The sequence below is a fragment of the Telmatherina bonti genome, assembly GCF_933228915.1.
Source record: "Telmatherina bonti genome assembly, chromosome: 24".
NCBI classification, from domain to species: domain Eukaryota; kingdom Metazoa; phylum Chordata; class Actinopteri; order Atheriniformes; family Telmatherinidae; genus Telmatherina; species Telmatherina bonti.
This window is the reverse complement of record NC_136633.1, coordinates 19,744,757-19,764,723: the sequence shown is the minus strand read 5'-3', so window position 1 is coordinate 19,764,723 and position 19,967 is coordinate 19,744,757. Positions and strand designations below refer to the sequence as shown.

Here is a 19,967-nt window from a genome sequence, read left to right as displayed (position 1 = left end):
GTGACAAAGTGGGTGAGATTGTCATTGTTCACCACTTGTCCCTAACATTGACCTTTTCTCATATTTGTTCCTTTAACTTTATTCTGTTATTTCTGTTGCCAGGTAACCATGCTGCACTTACTATCCCGGGTTGTTAGTGTTTACATTGTGTTGTATTTTTCATTGTGTTATCATTTAACATTATTCTTTGTGTAACTCCACCTTGCACGACAGGAGTTGGGAAATGGCTAACCCAGCACTTCCTCATTGCAGGTGTGAGGGACTTCCTAGATTAGATGATTGGGAGAAACCAAGTGGAGGATTTCCTCTTCTGTAGTTTCTTTAAGTGTGGGTTTATTTGAAATAATGTATTAGAACTGGTATCCCTTTTGTGTATTTTTGTTTGTTTAGGAATTTGGTTTGTTTATTATTGATGGTGTAGAATAAGGTTGCTGTTGATACTGATATGGGGAAATGGTTTCAGCTAAATCAAATCAGGTGTGTGTCTAATGCAGTATATAAGTAATCAGTTTTAGGAGTTCGCAAGGAGAGAGAGGGAAGGAAAAGATGTGAAACTGGTGACTGATTGCCCTGATCTTTGAACTGTATGATGGACAATTCATGGAAAATAAATGTTCATCTTTAAGAAAATCCCAGGACTGTTGATTCTGTTTACGGCTAATCTTCAACCTTGGACACACTACCTCACAGGGGAAAAATACAAAATGTAATGGGACACTGGAACTGAAGTTCTGCAGCATATATCAAGTAGGAAGGGTGAACAAATGACTTAAGACATCATGCGGTCAGTGAAATCTTTTCAAACCAGAAAAAAATAAATACATGGTTATAAATAAATGATTCCATATATGAACATATGGTAAAAAAAAAATCTATTTCCCTCAGCCACTCAGGTAGCCGAGCTTTCTAAAGATCAGATGACGATAGAGTGCATCAACAGCTGCCAGGATCTGCACTCAACATCATGTGGCTAATCTGCTTGTTTCAAACTGTAATTTACCCTCAACGTGCTCATTTATCAACCTAATGACTGGTTAGCTAATAATGAGTTACTAGTTGAAGCTTAAACTGTGTTTTCTATCTAGTGGCTCTAACAGTCGATTGAGGACTCAAAAATAGAGCGATTTCAATGAAATATGCAGTAAATGCTCATCAGATGTCCATATGCGTTTATATAAAATACCATACTGGGAAATTAATGATGTCCGGCCTCAGTTTTATTAATAATCATATTCATATAAACACAAAAGCAAAAATGCAAGTTAAGCCAAACATTCGCAGAGCTTCTAAGATAGCACAGCAGCTGTGTGTTGTGTGGGGTGTGTATCAGACTCACCACACTGATATTAAAGGCGTACAGGAGGTCAAAGGGCAAGGCAGCGATCAGATCCACAGACAGCCAGGAGGTGACGTAGTGAATGCAAATGCAGCGGGCGTCGTAGACCACCTGACCAGACGTGCTCACGTAAGTTGTTCGGAAGTTCAGTACGATATCTAGAACAAAAGCACATTTGGCACTTGCTTGGCTTATTTCTCTTCCTGGATGACGACTACAAGGTTACAGCTGGCAGTCAGACGGCATGAAACGGTAAACACACTGGACATAAGGAGAAACGGCTAATGTGAAGGTTGATAAAATGTAAAATTGAGCATATATGGCTGACAAAAGCTCCTCTTTCCTTTTAAAATAGTCACATTTTTGGATGTTGCACTCTCAGGTTGACCTAGATTTACCTATGTACAAGCACAGGGACAAGCTGCCTCCATCCCAGCCTGTAGGTTAGTCCAGATGGGATGTGAGCTTGACCTGGTTCGTACAATTGTACAGGGAAATAAGACACTCACATGGACAGTCAAACGGCCTTTAAAAAATAAAAAGAAAGAAAAAAAATCTTTTTGAATTGAATTGAACTGAATAATATTTCTTTTTTTTAAATCCATAAAGAATAGGGAAAATCTCCTACAAACTAAAACTTAAAAAATAATGTTTAAATTAATACAAAGAAGAAGAAATAGTAATGGCTGCTGCTTTGGGAAGAAATGACCTCGTGTACCACTTCTTTTAAACAAGAGCATATAAAACAAGTAATGTTTATCACTGTAGGAAGAGTTTTAAGGCTCATGTTGGCCTTATTTATGTTAAGCGGGTCTCTAACAAACCAAAGGTCCTGATAGGAGAACTTACAGCCATACCAGCACAATGATAGCATGAACCGTGCTTTAAAAATATTTCCTTTAATAAGCCTTGTGGCTGTAAATGGGATTAGTAAACAGGGTTTAGAGCCAGTACACATGATGGAAAAGAGGTGATTGTTAAGCTTTAGTTAGAGTGAAATGTGGAAAATAGTGCAGCTTGTAGAAGCCAATTAACAGAAAAGCAGTGATAGCTTGTTTTAAGCCGGCTTGAGTGGAACATGGAGTCCAGCAGGGAGTTCCTTCTAAATGGAGAAGATATTAATAGCAAGCAGGGATTAATAGGAAAGTTTAAAGCACAAAAAAAGAAAAAAAAAAAGCAATAAATCTTATTGGAAGCAGCTCACCGATGATAAACAGTATCTCCACCAAAATATCACTGACACTTGGTGGATTTCGAGCCGCAGAGCCTCCGTCCTCTCTTATCTCCACAGCGGTGAAGCAGACGTTGTAGGGAACAGTGATGGCTACGTAAAAGGTGGCCAACAAAATCAGCCAATCCCAGCCGGCCTTGAACGCACCATAGTGAAGGAGGATGAAACGAGACTTTTGGACGTCAGCCACTTTATACTCTGGGACCGGGTTAGCGTTGGCTCCAAGAACGCTCTGGAAACACAGAAGCATTAATAATGAAAACGCATAAACCAGATCAGATTTATACGTTTGCCTCATTAATTTGGGAGCTGATCTCCACCAGCCATTATAAATGTTTTATTAATGGTGCTGGTTGTGGAGCTGTGATATCAGCGTATGGAAACTAAGTGTTCAGTAAACACAGAGATCTCCTTTTACAAATAAAATGTCTCACATTGTTGATCTTCAGCTTGCTCTTGCTCTTATCCTGTTTCTGCAGATGTCCAGACAGCTGGTAGAGGACGGCCCGACTGCGTCGCCTCTCCATGTTGCACCCAGGAGGCCGACTGACCTGGTGGATCTCCAGTCCGGTTTCCTCATCTGAAAACAAAGGCGCCCAATATTGGAAAAATGCAGGCAGGTGGCAGAAGCTGTTTTACAACGTGCAAATATACTGAAATGTAAAAGTTTGGTCATGCCGTGACGCTTAATGGATATTACATTTGTGAAAAAAAAAAAAAAAAGCTGGATTTCCAAAAGGCAAAAGCAAGATCTGTCTTTCAAAAGCTAGAAAATTCCTCCATCTTTCCCTCTACAAGTAAAAGCTTTTTCTGTGCCACCGCCTGCAGCAGAAAGCCCAAGTATGCACAACCTCTCCAGAGTCTGTGAAATCCATGTTAGGTTTCTTTTTTCTTTGTTTTCTTGTGGCAAACGGAGCAAACAGCCATGTGGAATTGCAGTGATGTCTTCCTGTATTCCACCGCTTTAAAGGGATTAATTAGTTTAATCGTCAAATTACAATGCAGCCACTCGGAGTCTCCCAGAACTAAGTTTGAAGAGTCAGAGTGTTAATAAATAATAATATGGTTTAGCCTTAGCAAATCAGAGTGATGCTGAAACATCTTGCAAAGGGAAAACTTTTCCAAACAAAAGCAATGACTTGATTTTGTTTGAAATATTGAAAACTCAGCTATTCATCATAATAGAACCTCTAATCAGACTTTTCCATGCAGCTCCACGGTGTGTTATCACCGTTCTTTACAGCTACGAAAGCCCACTTATAATGTAATTCTAACATATTAGTTGAGGCAAGATAAAATGAACTCCTACAACATAAGGTGTATTGTACTGGTGTATTGCCAGGGATAAAATTAGCGAGGACACATACACATGCTCATTTATTTAAAGAAACAGACATCTGATGATGTACCCATTTATAATTTAGTTTCCCATGAGGACTGAAGTCACTTAGTTTATATTGCGAGAAAAATAAGCAAAACCACAATTATGTCAATATTTGTTACAAATTTCGTATAAGAACAAAATTTACAAGAAAAATGCCTCATCATTTTTGATTGGATTATGATTTTTTTTTATTGTTGATGCAATAACTGATCAGCAAATCTGGAAGGACAAATAAAAACCAAGCCTTGCAGTGCATGACAAATGACTGCCACCAGTTTTGCAGAGTGGAATGAACTGCTAAAAAAACAGAGAGAGAGAGAGAGAGAGAGAGAGAAAGAAAGCAAGAGGGGGTCTTTTTTATTTACTGCAACCAAATTCCCCTCATAGTTATTTCTCAGGGCACCACTGAATCATTTTATGTGAATTATAGAGCAGTTTTTCTCACCAGTGTCAGATTCATTGCCATGGTCCAAATCCTTATTTTCTGTAATATCTTTATGTGACACCAGGAACAGAACCACCTCACTCTTCTCATTCTTGATGGGAACTATGTCCAACAGACACCAGAACTTGGAGCCTTTTCAGAAAGATCACAATACAAACATGTCAAGTTGTGCGAAAAGATTACTCATGCAATGAATATGATTCCGTTTGACAGCGACCTGCAGCAGTGTCTTACCACTCTTCTTGTACAGAATGATCTCAGTCTTGAATTCACTGCGTTCATCCAGAGCTTTTTGCATCTGTGAAGTGAGGCGATCACTGGTCTCGCTGCCATACAGGAAGTGGCACATGCAGCTTTTCTGCATCAGCTCGCCACGGGCAAAGCCCGTCAGCTCACAGAATCCATCGGAGCAGTAGACTATGGGGTACAGAGATTGGACCTGAGCGTTCCCAAGGACAAAGTTGCTGTCTGTGAGGGGGAAAGATGGGAAAGTAAATGAGGACAGACACAAGAAACAGAGATGGAGCATGATGAAAATGACACAAGTGGCCTTTAAAAGAGATGCCTGCTTCCTTGCTGGTACCAATAAAGCAACAAGATGAATTTGCTGCAGTTGTAAAGCACGAGTTTTACAGCATGTCCATTTATTCAACAAAGGTGTAATGGTCTACAGTTTCCCCAGAATTTCATAATAATTCACAGAGCACATTATTCACATGTGACTCGTTTTTCCCCATGTCCGTCCCTCTCTGGCTCAGTGGTCTAGTCTACAACATTTTCATTCCAACTATGAAGGAACTGTCCTATGTGAGAAATTAATGCAACTGCTGCTTCATGTACCGTAAATGTCTTATGTATTTCTCCTTTTCTCTGTTCTTTTATTTTATACGTACTCTACAGCAGCTTTACAAAAAGAAAGAGTAAAAAGTAGGTTGATATTGTCAACACATATACTCCTATGTACAAGGCTAAGACAGATAAGGGTTGACTTCATGTGCATAGACTTGAAAAATAATTCATATTTTCTAGAAACAAACAAAAATAAATGTGTTCAGAGTGGCGATGTCAATATCATCTGTGGACACTATAGTCTGTTTGTTAAAGCACAAATCTAAGCTAGCATCATTATTCTTAGAACTTAATCCAAGAAGTCTTTGCACTGCTTACATTTTAATTGTGTTTCAGCCATGAATTCCTTTGTCAATAACAAATGGGATGTAAAAATAAAAATGAAAAGGCCACTCATTTTCAGATTGTTGAGCTAGTTTTAGCTACGACAACAGTTGTTAGCTTAGCAGTTAGTTAGCTAGCTGCTGTTATCAGACCAGAAAAGGTTGTTGGAGAATTACACGTTGGCATAAACATGTAACTCTGTGGTCAAATGATTATATATTTATGGAATCCATTTAATAAAATTCACTGGCACTCTGCAGAAAAACTATATTAAGTGCACGTACTTTAGGGAACATTTTCATGAGTTTTTTTCAGGTGAGAAATTGAAGTTTCTTAAAGAAAACAAGCCAGAGATTTAAAGAAAACATAAAAAGATTAGTGTTTAATACAATAACTACCCCATTGGCGAGATTTGCTGTTGGACCCTTCCCACTGTTTTGTTAATTACACAAACTGTATGTGTGAAATTAATCATATTTTGAATTTATCAATGAAATTGATGAGCCAAAACTGAAAGACAACAAGTCATGTAAGCAGAAAGAAACTGGCCGTAAGGCAGTGATATGAGCTGGAGCTCTGACAAATAGTTTGATAGGCTAAGTAATAAGAAAAATCTTGATTAAGTTATAATGACTGAGTCTGGTATGATAAGTTATTCACGCAGCCAAGACAGTCCGTCCAATGACATTATTAAAGTCCGTACATAAATGAATCTGGAGGGCTGGAGCTCTCACTTTGAAGAATGTGAGCAATAAAGGACACGAGAACAGGCAAGAAAATGATTGAATAAGAGGGGGAAACTGAGTGGGAGAGATTAGCAGAGACGCTGAGAAGTGAGTCGGCATGAAAATTAAATGGGGACAATGAAATTCCATGATTTGGGCATTAATAAAGGATGTTGAGTGTATATGGTTATGTCAGGTTTCATCAAAACACCAGTGTGAACCGCCTCCTAGGGCTGGAGGTTCATAGGACGATACATATCCTCTGAGGTAGTATGATGAGGATGTACATTAGCATTAACAACTGACAAAATAATATTAATGCTGTGTTTAAAGTAATAAATAAATCATAACAAAAGACACAGGGAGTGCAAAAACACCTGGGTTGTGATTACAAGCCACAACTGCTATAAGCTATATTATAATAAATACAGTAGATAGTAAGACATTTCTTTGTCTTTACTTCCATTACGGTTAGTACTGGTCAGAGTGGCTATTCTGGGATTCCACTGGGTGACATTATGATTGCTACATTTTCATAGTTTCTTGATTCTTTCTCAATACAATGAGGTAGAAAAAAAGTAGGAGAGATTTGGGTTTTGTGGCCACAGATAGCAGCTTAGTTATGTTCTATAGTCAATTACAATAGATGATCAATAAGGTCAGTTCATGTGAATGAAGAAACCATTATTGGAACTCAATAACTTACTTACTAACAAAATGATCCAAATATAGGTAGAATGTACAAGCAGCACAAATGTGATGGTGTGCTACGCGTATGAAACCTGATTAATTCGCTCTGACAGCAGCAAATGCAGTGTCAACTCCTTGCTGTCATCTTTAGCAGGTGTGCTAAGGTGATCCAGAAATGGCTGAAACAACACCCGATTGTTCAAGCCACTGAATGATGCAGCAGGAGGGGGAAGCTCTTCATGATTTCCGGTATTAGTATGACACAGGCAACTTGAAGGAGTGTGACAGTATATAATAGGATTTGATGAATCGCTTTTCCTGAGAAAAAAGCAGCCCTGCACTTTTCAGATGATTAACTGGCAGAATAGAGGAAATTATGAATATTAAAGTGCAGTGAGTCTATATGTTTCAAGAGAACAATGGAAGGATTTTCATTTAAGGTTAAAAAAGACGGGAAAAGGTGAAAATCATTAGTACTGAAAATGTACTAATGATGTAAGAAAATGTAAAAAAAACTGTCACTTTTATGCTTTTCAGTATAAGAAATCACAAATCTGGGCACGTATCTGAAGATGTTCCCTTATGTTTTATGGATTGAACTTAAACTTTGGATCTTTTTTTAATTTTTTTTTTTTAATGACCAAGTAGCAGCTTCCAGAGGTTTGAAGTGAAACATATGCAGAAGGGCAAAAGATTGCGGTTCAGCCCTCATCATGGGGCGTGGCTCCAAAAGGGAGTCAATCCCCTTAGACAAGGGGTCTCAGGCGCCCGTGGCCTTTTATTGTTGCCAGCATAAACCACACCTGTGCAATAACCATGCAGTCCATTCAGTATCTTGACATGCCACACCTGAAATCCCACCTGCGAGATGGGATGGATTGTCTCGGCGAAGGAGAAATTTTCGCTAACAGATTTAGACAGACTCGTGAACAATATTTGAAGGAAATTTTCTTTGCGTTTGGATAGAAAGTTTGAATGCAGCTCATGAGAAATGGTAGCGAACACAAAAGTGTTTATATTCTTGTACGTTGTGATTGGTTTGACATTAGCGGTGGGCGTCGTTAACATGGAAAGAATTGAAGCAGAAAGTCTGCATTTTTGTTGATGCAGGTAAAATGTGTTGTTTCAATAAAACAGCTGATCAAGGTGGTGAAAAAGTATGGATATTTATACAACATGTGGCATTTAAACACACGGACTCATTGATTTGCAAAACCTAATCTGCCATGGACGCAGTTCCTTGTTGAATATAAAAGAAGGTTCATTGCACATAAAAGCAGACATCGCTTGCGGTGTTCCCCGCCTTGTTACTGATGAAGCTTCTCGTAGAGGATTAACAAACCAGACGTAAAAGCATATTTTTCTTGCTCTTGTGGCCTTGAGAGCATTAACAAAGTTCTCGCTTCTTGTGGAGGGTGGAACAAGCTTTAGCTTGCCTAGCTGGTTAGCTTCAGATAGCTCCAGGTTAGCTAAGTTAGCTCTTAGCTACAGACATCATGGGGTCTGACAGATGTCTATCATCCACCCCTACGCTCAAAACCCCTTTTCAGCGCCACCTCTTTGCCCATTTCTGTATTTTCTGATTCCATGTGTGATGGTGCCAAGGTGGCGATGGTGATAAATGCCCAACAAGCCTCAATTCACCATCATCATAGCTCTGATCCATCAAAATATCAAGTGAATTTGAAGTAACTTTTAAAATATATTTCCACCACTTGCTTTGGAGGAAAAACACCTGGATTGATAAGTCTTATTGGAACGTGTCAGTCTAAGCTAGCACAGCGGAAGATTGCAGGAAAGGATCAATGTTTGTTTTGGTTTTTTTTGCATGAGGTAATTTGAGTTGCAGCTGTGCAAAATGTTGCCATAATAAAAAGAAAAATGACTAACTTAATAATTGTGCTAACTGAAGTATAGAAATGTATGTACACCATAAATACCCAGGATTTTTACTAGGGCTGTGATGATATGTTTTGTTTCGATTCGATTCGATTTCGATTTTTTTGGGTGCCGATTAATGTTAAATTGCGATTCTCACAATTCTTTGATATTGCTGATTTTTGCAGATTAAAAACAAAATAAATGTATAAAATGTGTTTTTTTGCTTGTCATTTTTCTTGATTTCAATTAGAAAAAAACAACACAGTAGGCAGACCATCATTCTGCTGCTATAATGCCCAAGATGACAAGTAAATATATCAAGAAAATCAAGAAAAATGCCAAAAATTTTATAATGGATTATTTTTATTTGTTTGAAAAAAAAATTTTTTTAAACAAAAAATCGATTTTAAAAGCAAAAAAAATCCCGTTTTTTTTTTTTTTTTTTTTTTTTTTTTTCGATTTTTCAATTCGATTTTCCCACCCCAAATTTTAATGAAACATTGGAATAGGATGCCCTACAAATGTACACATGTTGGTACGTTGGTTCTTTTTTTTGTTATTCCCTATAATTCAGACAAGCGAAAGCTGCAGTAGACACTGCAGGTAAGGAGCAGGTTGCTTCACCCCTTAAAAAAAAAACAAACAAAAAAAAACATTTTTCTTGACTCATTCTTACGTAATCCTTTTCCTTCTTTTTACTCAAATAAATGTGAATCAGTGGAGCTCCTTGTCAGCAGCAATGCTCATCAAGTGTGCACTCATGCATGTAAATTCTTGTACATGTGCATGAAACACACACACACACACATATACTGATAGAAACAGCGAGCCTCAGCATTAATAGTGGTCACAAACTCCACAGGGTGTCTTTAGCATTTCACAAGACTAATGAAAAGCAAGCCCACCGACATAATCCGCGTCTGCAGTGGAATTGTTCTCTTCCTGTTTGTATGGATGTTAAAAGTTTGTGGCTTTGTTACATGACGTGTTAAACCTTAATTCTTCTGTCAATTCCCAGTTTAGCTTTGCTGTTCTCCAGTGGAGGAATCCCCATTCTCAGTCTAATAATTGGAACAAAGGAGCTTAGCGCATGCCATAAAACAGGCCCCAACCTTATGTTCACAGAGTGTGTGGCCAAAACGACTACAGTCTCTTTTTATGAGCATAATTACAACAGTTTCACTGACATAACAGAACATGTTGATACGCTGGCAGAACTGAGCCGAGCCCAAGCTTTGCCGCTTGAAATATCATAAAAATATAAAAGATGAAGGGCTGAATCACATCTTTGCACTTGATTGTGTAATATTTTCTGCCTCAGCACACACATAGCGATCGCCCTCATAGTTACATGGCCATTTTCCCCCAGAGCTGTGATCTGGTCAGAGTTCTTGGGCTGTATCATTTTCCTGCTGGCTTCATGCCACCATCATATTTTCCTTTGTTTTATTTAGTCTCTGCACATTCCCCCAGGCACTAAGCAGTTCTGTCACATCCACACTCCGGTCCAGGTGTAATAGCATGAGATCTGCGCTGCAGAAGCACTCAGGTTCAGCCCTGAGCAGCTCAGGGAACCCCGATATGTCCTGGTACTGATAACACTGACAGCAACTCTACAGATATAACCATACACAATGTAAGCTAAACATTTTAAGAACATGGCATTTAATACTCATCTGGGAAGCATTCAGAAATAAGTCACTGTCATCAATTTTTGGTAACAAATAAAATTCACACTTTGGAGGAATAATTTAAAACTGTAAATCAAGTCATTCTGCTGCTATTTCCCATTCGTTTGTACCATTACATTACGACTGACAGCCTGAGCCAATAAAACAGAAAAAAAAACAAAAACAGGGACAAACCTTAAAAACAATAAAGAAATGAACACTGACAGCCAGTTGATCCCTGCAACAAGAGTGGCTCTCTGAGGTGTTTCCTGGACTTTAACTGGAAACACGTTTTCATTCCCCATCAGCTTCAAAATGTTATCGCCCAGAGCTTTCATCCTGACAAACACTCACAAAACTCTGCTGCCATGAAGCCTCTCATCTGTTTCATTTTCTTGTTTTCCAAATGTGTAAGAACTCGAGTGCTATCCGACCAGCAGCTAATTAAAAATACTGTAAATGTGAAGACAAAGATGACAAATTAACTATGAATTCCTTTGTAATGTTAGAATAACTCTGGTGTTTGTTAATGTATTCATATCAGCTCAACTATTCTTCAGGCAAGTTATTAAACACAAAAACGTCTTTTTGGCTGCATGTTTTACTAACTTGCAAATGAATTTAGCACAAAGTTGGGATTTTTGTTGTAATAATGCTTCTGGGCATCAAATCTTTTACTGGTGGAGAGCCTGTTTATTTTTAAGTGATTTGTGAAGGAAATGCTTTAGTGGGATGAGCAGCAGAGTTGAGTGTGTGAGTTGCACTCATGAAAAACTCCTCTCAACTTCTCTGCAAATAACAAAAAGCTTCATTTCCAGTTATTGCAACAAAATGATCCACCAATCGCATATTGGTTTTTATTTTTTGTGCTAAGTTAGAACGATTCTTTGACTCTTGCTCAGTTTTTAAACTTGTGTTATTACATGGAAGTAATACACTCATGTTATCATCTTGTCGTCTTAACTCTTATTTGGAAGCTGACATGCTGATAGACCCATGCATCTCCACCATCTCTGTTCCTGCTCTTCATTCCCAGCAAAGTGGTATCAGCTATAGCTAACTACTAGAGTTTTAAATTCCTGTCTGATTGAGTTCCCCAGTGATCTTCTGTGTGAGTTTAAACATTTGAAAACTATGACTTATGACACACGACGGGAGATTCTGAAGGCCAATCAGGGAGCATCATGTCATCTCATGAAGCATTTCGTTCTTTTAGGTTTCTCTGCAGAAAAACTTCCTTAAGGTCCATTCATACTTGATGCAGAAGACAGACACACAGACGGATGGATAGTTTTGTCCGTCTCCTGCGTCATATGCACACATAATTTAGTCTCTTTTCAAGGGGCTTAGCAATACCAGTGAGCAATACCAGTGGAGACCACTGGGGCAGTGTTGAGTTGCATAGCTGACACGCAACCAGCGAAAGGAAAAAAAAACAAAAAGAAGAAGAACAGGAACAGGAAGAAGACGATACAGAAAGTGCCAGATAAAAACAACTTTATTTTTTACTTATTTTAGTGATTTCCTGCTGTTTTAAATTACTTTATAGAGGAGCGTTTTCACTATGAACCGATGTCAAAGCCCAGAAGTCAGTTCTGCCCACTGCTGGATGACTTGACTTAACAATGGCAACGTAAAACACAAACCGATGTATGAGGGCGGCGATGTGTGATGCGTTTGAAAAGGAGGTCCCTGTTTATGTACGTGAGCGAGCATGTATGGGCTTTTAATCAGTAGCCTGCTTGTTGAAGGCAAATCCTTAAATAAAGCTTCAGAATATCACATGTTAGGAGTGACATCGGAGATGTAAACATATGGGGACGAATGTGTTTCATCTTTGCATTGAAAACAACTAAAAGCAGAACATTACAAAGCAATAATTAGCTGACAAATTGGTTCAGGGTGAAGAATCCACAGTTTATCCTTAAAATAAATGTGTTTTGTGATTTTTTTTTTTTAGCAGTTTTGAGGTGTAATATTTCTATCTTAAAATGGACACTGAGGGCCAAACACTGATCCCACCCAGCTGTGAGTTGTGCGTCTGGCGCCTGAGTAGTGCTACTTGAAACATTTGTCACAGCTAGATGATAACCTTCCGGCTGCTGGGACAAATGTTTTTTTAATTAGAATACCATTACACAGAACAGACTGCACTTACTCCGAGCTGAGTCCAACACGTTGGCTCCTCTGTTTGCTTTATTTCCCTTCCAACATAGTCTGCCTGCATTTACACCCACATCACCATCCCATTGTTTTAGACAAACAGAACTTTGTCATAGCATCTAACATAGTAAACACACACAGAACAAACAGTTATACAAGAGGGAAACAGAGGTCACTTATAAATCTGCACACAACGACAAAGCAGCTGTCTTAATTTTTTTTAACCTACCAAGCACTAAATAAGTAAAATACTGCTTTAAACAAAACAAAATGCCAAACAAAATCACATTAAATCAAAATACAGTAAGACTTAGAGTCAACCTGAAAGCAGATATTATAATATTCCAGTGTTATTGAACTAAAGTCTGTTTTTTTTAATTAGTTTTTATGATATAAACTGAGTTAAAAGGAGTAGAAAGCAGTGCAGGTCTTCTATTACAGAGTAAAAAACAAATAAAAGGAATTTCCTGAAGTCTTCTTGGTCATCTTGCTGCATTAATGTTGTAACGCAAAGATGGGAGACCCTGGCTGTTGACCTGAAAATAAAGCCCCACTCAGCTGGTAATAGTACCTTGAAACCTTCTAACTGCGTCAGTGAACAGGTCTTGTGTTCAGCATTAATTAAATTACACAGATCAAAAATATCCAAAGAGTGGAGCAAAACAATGCAGTGGTCAGAAAGAAGACATTCTTAAACAACACCCTTCTTTCCTGGTGTCGCTTTGATTAATTTAAGTCACATTTTTAAAATTCTGCTGCAGCTCTCAGTGCTTTCTTGGCAGCGCTCCATGTGCAGGATTGTACAGTTATGCTATTATATAAGGTCGGAGATGCCCCTCAATAGAATTCCCCTGCTGTGTTTTTTATTTCTCTTCCTTTTTCTTTTTTCATGCCTGCTGGGAGTCAGGAGCGACAGTGTCTCAGACTTCTTCATTCATCTCTTTATGCATTCGTTCACAGAGGAACTAATCTTCAAGCATCCCGGTTGGAACGTCGTCGGGGCTTTTTAAAGCGTCGCGCCGATATCCTCGCTGTGATGGGAGACATTTCAGAACAGGGAGCATTTCACCAAAGTAAATATGTTCAAGACATCACTCAGCAGGAGTGCAGATGCAGGACCACAATGTAGGATCAGCCCACAGTCTTCTGTGGCAAAAAAGGGAATAAAAGGAGGCCGTGAAGATAAATCTGATTCTGCAGCAGTCGTAAAGCTCTGAAAGGGAACCAACAGCCCAGGCTCTTCTCAGAGGATAAGTGTTGCTCTTGACTGGGGATTAAAGGCAGATAAGGAACAACCACTGGGAGGTCTTGAACTTGACTGATCCCTGATGGAGGAAGAACATCTCCTCTAGCTGAAGAAGCTCTTTGATGAGAGGTGAAACGTTTTTTAGAACCAAGAAAAACTGAATCCATTTTCATGAAACATTTGGGCTTTAAAGGGACCTTAGTGGTAGATGAGATCCTGACAGCCCAGGCTATTGGCTTATTGGCTCATTATACCAATTGTTTGCTATCTCCGGCTTTTTAGTCTTTGTCGATCCTTTCTTTCCTGCTCGGGAGCCCATATTACTGACTTTACATGCATAAAGTACTCACCAAATCACTTTGGGATGTGCAAAGTTTCCTAAGCTGGCAGTGTGACCTTTGCGTGATGTGTTGTCATGGGAATGTGGTGTTTCTTTTGCATTAAACAGTATTTCTCTGAAGTTAAGTTTCAATCAATGTTTTCCAAACCTTATGTCATGAGCGGTTCAGCAGTAGGGGACCAACTGTTGGGTCACTTGTGGACAATAAGGCAGAATTTACATACGCCCACCACACTATTAACTAATCACTAATAACGTGGCAGCAACTCAGTGCTTTCAGACATGTAAACAGGGTCGACATAAGCATTAGAATGAGAAATAATTCATTTGAATGTGGCATAATTGTTGGTGTTTCAACCAAGTTTATCTCTATCATCACCAATAATTTCAGCTGTATCATTGCTATATTATCTGTACCATCAAACTTTGAATCTGATGGGCGACAGCAGCAGAATACCTCTCCTGTCAGCTATCCGATCAAAGACTGGAAGAACGTGCCTGGTCTGATCCATCCTGTCTTCTACCAGCAGTTCAGGTTCTTTGTTGTATGACAGCAGGAAGGATATTTTCTTTGCAGACTTCAGGCTGCTTGTTAGGCCAATTGCTAATCATTTAAACGCCAATCTCCATGAGTTCACGGTATTGCAATGGCCTCCACAGTCCCAACTATCCAATAGAGTTGTACATAGTTCCAAACCCGGGTCTGGGACGCATTCAGAGCCATTGTGAATGATGTCCACACATTGTCCCTATTTTAGGAAATAAAAGTAAGGCTATATGAAAGACAGGGTTCACACAGAATATAGTATTCACAGGGAGAATCTCACTTTTGAAAGCTTAAAACTGAAAATGATTTCAGCACAGGGTGGGATGGGGTTTCCATGGCTTTTTAGTATGCGCATGAAGGGGGTCCTCAAGGAAAGTAGGTTGGAAACCACTGCGGTAGAGCACTGTTGGGATGTGGTGGAATGGGCGATTCTTATCGTGGATGTTGCAGCTGACAAATCTGCAGCAGATGTGTGATGCTATCATGTCCATATGGAGCAAATCGCCTCGATCTGTTTAGCTCACTCAGCCTTGCTATTTACAATATGGTAATGGATGCCCAGTGTGGAAATGGTGGAAATGAGAGATTAATATGGCCATGAGGGGGATGCATGGAAAAATCAAGGACTTCATAAAATTATATTTAGGTACTCTCATTCACCGGTAAGGTTACATAGACTGGACTTGGGTTAGGGTTAGGGTTCTCACAATCAATGTGGGGCTGCACTTTTGCTGGAAAGGAGCTGTTGGAAAACTGAGCAAATGGTTTGGAAAACATGCACTGGAATCCTCCTGGCTCTGCCGTAGATCAGGAAGATCTAAAGCAGAACTCAGCTTGGCACGGACACGCTTCATCACAGCAGCTAGAACCATTCTTTGCTGGAAGAGTGAATGGATGAAGCTGATGGCAGAGAAGCCATTTTAACCCTTTATCAAGCAAGTGACTATTTTTGATCACTTTGTTTTCTTTCAATTTCAGCATAAAACAATTTTTGGTTTTTTAAATGTAACAACAGAATGGAGGTCTTGATTCATACCAGAGGGGCAATTTTAGGGTAAAATGTCTAATTTCAAGGTATTTCATTGAGTGCCCTGTAAAGGGCTAATAGTTAATGATAGCAAGGCTGAATGATAAAAAAAAAAAGTCAGTTTGACTGGGTTTGGGGTCATTTTCTGTGTTACATAAGAGGGGAAGAGGTGCCTCTAGCATGTAAGAGGAGGGAGACTTGCATTATGTATTTTGCCCGTGTACCTTGTTATGTGTATGAATATTTTGTTTATACTTTATATATTAACATGGTTGAACTGTTTGTTTTAAAGAATTTAATACAAATGTAAATGACAGACTGGTATGGTCTGATGAAGCGGGCAGTGTGTGTTTATGTGTGTTTATTTCACATTCAATGTGATGGACTGGCGAGCTGTCCAGGGTGTACCCTGCCTTTCGCCCAAAGTCATCTGGAATAGGCTCCAACTTCCCCGCGACCGTTCATCGGACGAAGCGGTTAGGATAATGAATGAATGAATGTTCTTGACATCTTGTCTTGCCAAACTGAATTAAAGGTCTGTTTTTGTTTAATAAGCAAATAATTCTTAAAATAAAAGGTAAGCACCAACTAATAACGCAGCAACTCAGGCATCAGCCAATCAGCTAGCCCGACCTGTTGCCTGTCTGATTCCAAGCCTGACATTTCCACTATAACCCCCAACATCAGAAACACTCACTATGAAGCATTAAATCACCATTCCCTGTAGATCAGTACTGCATCTGAAAACATGGCATATGGAAAACTGACTGAACCGACTGTAAGGAGGGGAAGCCTCAGACTATTGTTAGCGATTCGAGCCGGCTCCTGCTCTTGCTGGATGGTTTATGTTCTTCCATCCAGTGCATGCTGGTAAATACCTGAAGGCATCTTGCTGAGGGCATTATGTGTGAAGAGTTTTGCTCTAGCTCTCATAATTCTTGTGTAATCAAAGCCAGCAATTAGCTGGAAGAGGAAAGAACAAATGACAGGAGTCCCCAGTAGGCATGGCAGAGGAATGCCCTTTGAGGGGGGGGGGGTCTTATGAAAGCAGAGCTTTAATATCACATTTGTTTCCCAGGAGAAGCAACTCTTCAGGTGTGGCGCGGGATTATCCAAACACTCCTGCGTCTAATCGATCTCCTTCAGACCGCGTGTATTTCCACTCAGGCCAGCAGACGATCACAAGTCACGTTCAAGTGCTTTCAATCTCTGCTCTCAACTTTGAGTGAAAATAATTGCTTTTGAGGCTAAATCCGTGTTATTTCATAAAGTTTTCTCTCCTGAGGACTGAGAGGAAAAGAAAGCCCAACCCTGCATGTGAGTATTAGAAGATTGCTGATTATTGCAAGGCATATTACAGCAGGAAAGGGAAATGGAACCAACACAAGCGACGTTTATCTCATTTATTTACTGTAATGCAAAGCTCCCTTTCAGAAAATAGATGGATCTCACACTGATTGCATTGACAGCGCCTCCATGCCTGTTAATATGCGCCTTCAGGACGATGTTATATAACAGTCTTAAGCTATAATAATAACAGTTTGGATGAGTGACAGCTATTTCTCTACAGGTTTACAGAATGTGAGTTCAATGATGTGGATGGTGAGTGGAGGGGGTGAACAATAACTGGAGGCTCGGATAGATTTATTATTATTCGTGTTTTTTTCCACTGAACGATGCGTAGATGCTGACACTTTGTTCAGCTTAAATCTCTCCTTCTTTCATGTAAAAACAATGTTCTACTTAGATGATTGTAATGTAAAGAAAGTTAATACCAGTGTTCCAGAGGATTTCAGGTGCTACTTTGAAAATGCGCTTTTTTTTTTCATCTAGCAGCTGATGTAACTGTTTGAAACGTCTTGCTCACCGACGATTTAGGTTAAGTCGACGTCTTCACACTCAGTGCTAAAGAGGCAGACCACAAGGTGCCATCATTCCATTCCTCATGTGCATTACGGTGTATTTATGTAGGTTTAACTGAAAATGTGTTTTGGGAAGCACTGAGCCATGCAATTAACTGGCGAGATAATGGCTTAAACACAAGTCTTGGTTTATTTTTTGATCCCAAAGCTCTCTCTAAAAGAAGGGCATGACCTTCATAATTGGTTTTCTGCTCATGAATTGATGTGTAGAGTTAAAATAATAAAATAGTATGGGAAACTGTCGCTTCAGTAAATGAAGGAATGATCAAGGTGTTACTAGAAGCCTTGCAGCCAGTTTAATTACATTTCCTCATCTTATTCCTGCCATGAAGTGACTGATTGAAATGTTTGAATTTAGAGTAAAGGCTGTGGCATATTGAAGCATGACTTTTTGGACTGATTGGTAGTCATTAGATGCCAGTTGACAGCTAAGAGTAATACCTTTAAATGATTAAAGCACTGACTCATTGCATTCATTAACACTGTACTCTAACAAGAAATTGGTTAATTATTATTTAATTATTAGATACTGTCGGGAAACCAAATATTTGCAAAGTGAGAATGATTAACCCAATGTATTTTTCCTATAAAGTAACAACAGTGCATTTGATTTAAATTTGATGATCACTTTGACTGAGTCAACAAATCTGTGTACTTATGTGGCTTATGAAACAGCCAGTGCTTGGGCACAGCCAGACACTGAAAAGTACCAAAATTGTTCTATACAAAAAGTTAAAGGGACGAAAAAAAAAAAAAAAAAAGACAAAACTGGAATAAAATATTGTTTCTTTAAGTCTAATTTTTGTGGCTTTGATCATCTTCTCTGTACGTTCCTGCTGTTTTTGTCCCAGTCTTTTAATGCCTTACCACATTTCAGTCATTTCATGTGCCATTTTCACTCATTCAAAGCTCAGTTTGGGGTTTTTCACATCTTTAAATGGTGATATTTAAACCTCTTTGCTTATGTTATGCCTCATGCGGGTAAAACTGTGTCATGACAAGTGATGACAACTTAATGTCTGTCTATTATTTTGCATTATTTTATGTTGTCTTTAGTCGTTTTTTTTCCTTCCATCTTTTGTCCCTGGTAATTTTACATTTAATCATTTAACATCTTTCTTTGCAGCTACTTTTCATTTTTAGTACTGTTCCTATGCATATTTGGCAGTATTTTGTGAATACCAGGGAGCCCTCGGCTCAATTGTACATAATTGTGCAATCGTACAATAATACATTATAAGTCCACATAATATTTCCATGAAAAAAACAAAAAAAAAAACAAAAAAAAAAAAAAACCAAACAAACAAAAAAAAACCAAAACAAAACACAAAGCTTTCCTGTTAATTTTTGCATCGGGCTCAGTGATGACTGTTCATCCTCTGGCAGGAGCCTCATGAATACTTAAGATGCTTGTCTGTGCCTTCATTCACCAGAATTCATTCATCAGTCACTATCTGCAGGCTCTTGTTGACGCTTTGGATGCAACACAGCACAGAGTTCAGATATTGTTCTATTTAAGACTCATGCACAAGTGATGAAAGGAGCGTAAAAGAACTGATGCGCGCTAGAAATTTATCATTGTTGTTGATATTGTTTTTATAAATCAGAAACATTTACTCACGGGTCCCATCAAACCGCGTGGCAATGGTGTCCAAGAAGGTGTTCTGAGGCGCGATCAGACCCCGCATCACCGGCATCCGTGAGCGGGTCGAGCCGCGTCTCTCCCGGCGCTCAGAGCCATGACTTTCCCCGGCGGTGGACACGAAGCCCGGCAAAAATCTGGAAGAGCTCCCCGGTGCTCCTCCTAATCCCTGGAGGAGGCCACCGAGTCGAGACAAACGGGACTCCACGGTGCTAAAACTGGACCACCAAACAGGTGATCCCGGCTCATAGGAGGAGAGAGGACCCGTTGGAGGCAACAGTGGTGAAGGATGGAAGCACCACAGAGAGGATGGTGAGATTTACGCATGGATGTGCTCCAATGCAATCCCTCTCTCCTCCCCCTTTTCCTCCTCTCTTTTCTCTCTTCTCCTCGAGCACAATAAACACTTCTTACACTCCAAACATTCTCCCTTTCTAGAGGTGTGGGTAACACTCTTTTCTCTCTCTATCTGTTTGAAATTCAAGCTGACTGGCCCCCTCATCCTCTGATGTCCAGACAAGCGCAAAAAGCGGCAAATGAAAGCG

The 19,967-nt window shown here is 39.3% G+C and overlaps 1 protein-coding gene across 1 annotated transcript in view; it reads right to left on the bottom strand.

Annotated features, from left to right (window-relative positions):
• Positions 1 to 19,624, bottom strand: part of LOC306773988 (voltage-gated delayed rectifier potassium channel KCNH8-like) — a gene marked incomplete at its 3' end in the record, with an annotated part of 50,857 nt that extends 31,233 nt beyond the window's left edge. Inside the window, exons 1-6 of the mRNA XM_079263949.1 lie at positions 19,402 to 19,624; positions 4,631 to 4,864; positions 4,397 to 4,528; positions 3,002 to 3,147; positions 2,541 to 2,799; positions 1,337 to 1,494 (exon numbers count right to left, since the gene is read on the bottom strand). Of these exons, the coding sequence (XP_079120075.1) occupies positions 1,337 to 1,494; positions 2,541 to 2,799; positions 3,002 to 3,147; positions 4,397 to 4,528; positions 4,631 to 4,864; positions 19,402 to 19,477 (1,005 nt within the window). The 5' untranslated portion in view covers positions 19,478 to 19,624. The remainder of the gene's footprint in view (positions 1 to 1,336; positions 1,495 to 2,540; positions 2,800 to 3,001; positions 3,148 to 4,396; positions 4,529 to 4,630; positions 4,865 to 19,401) is intronic.
• Between the last annotated feature and the right edge of the window lie 343 nt (positions 19,625 to 19,967).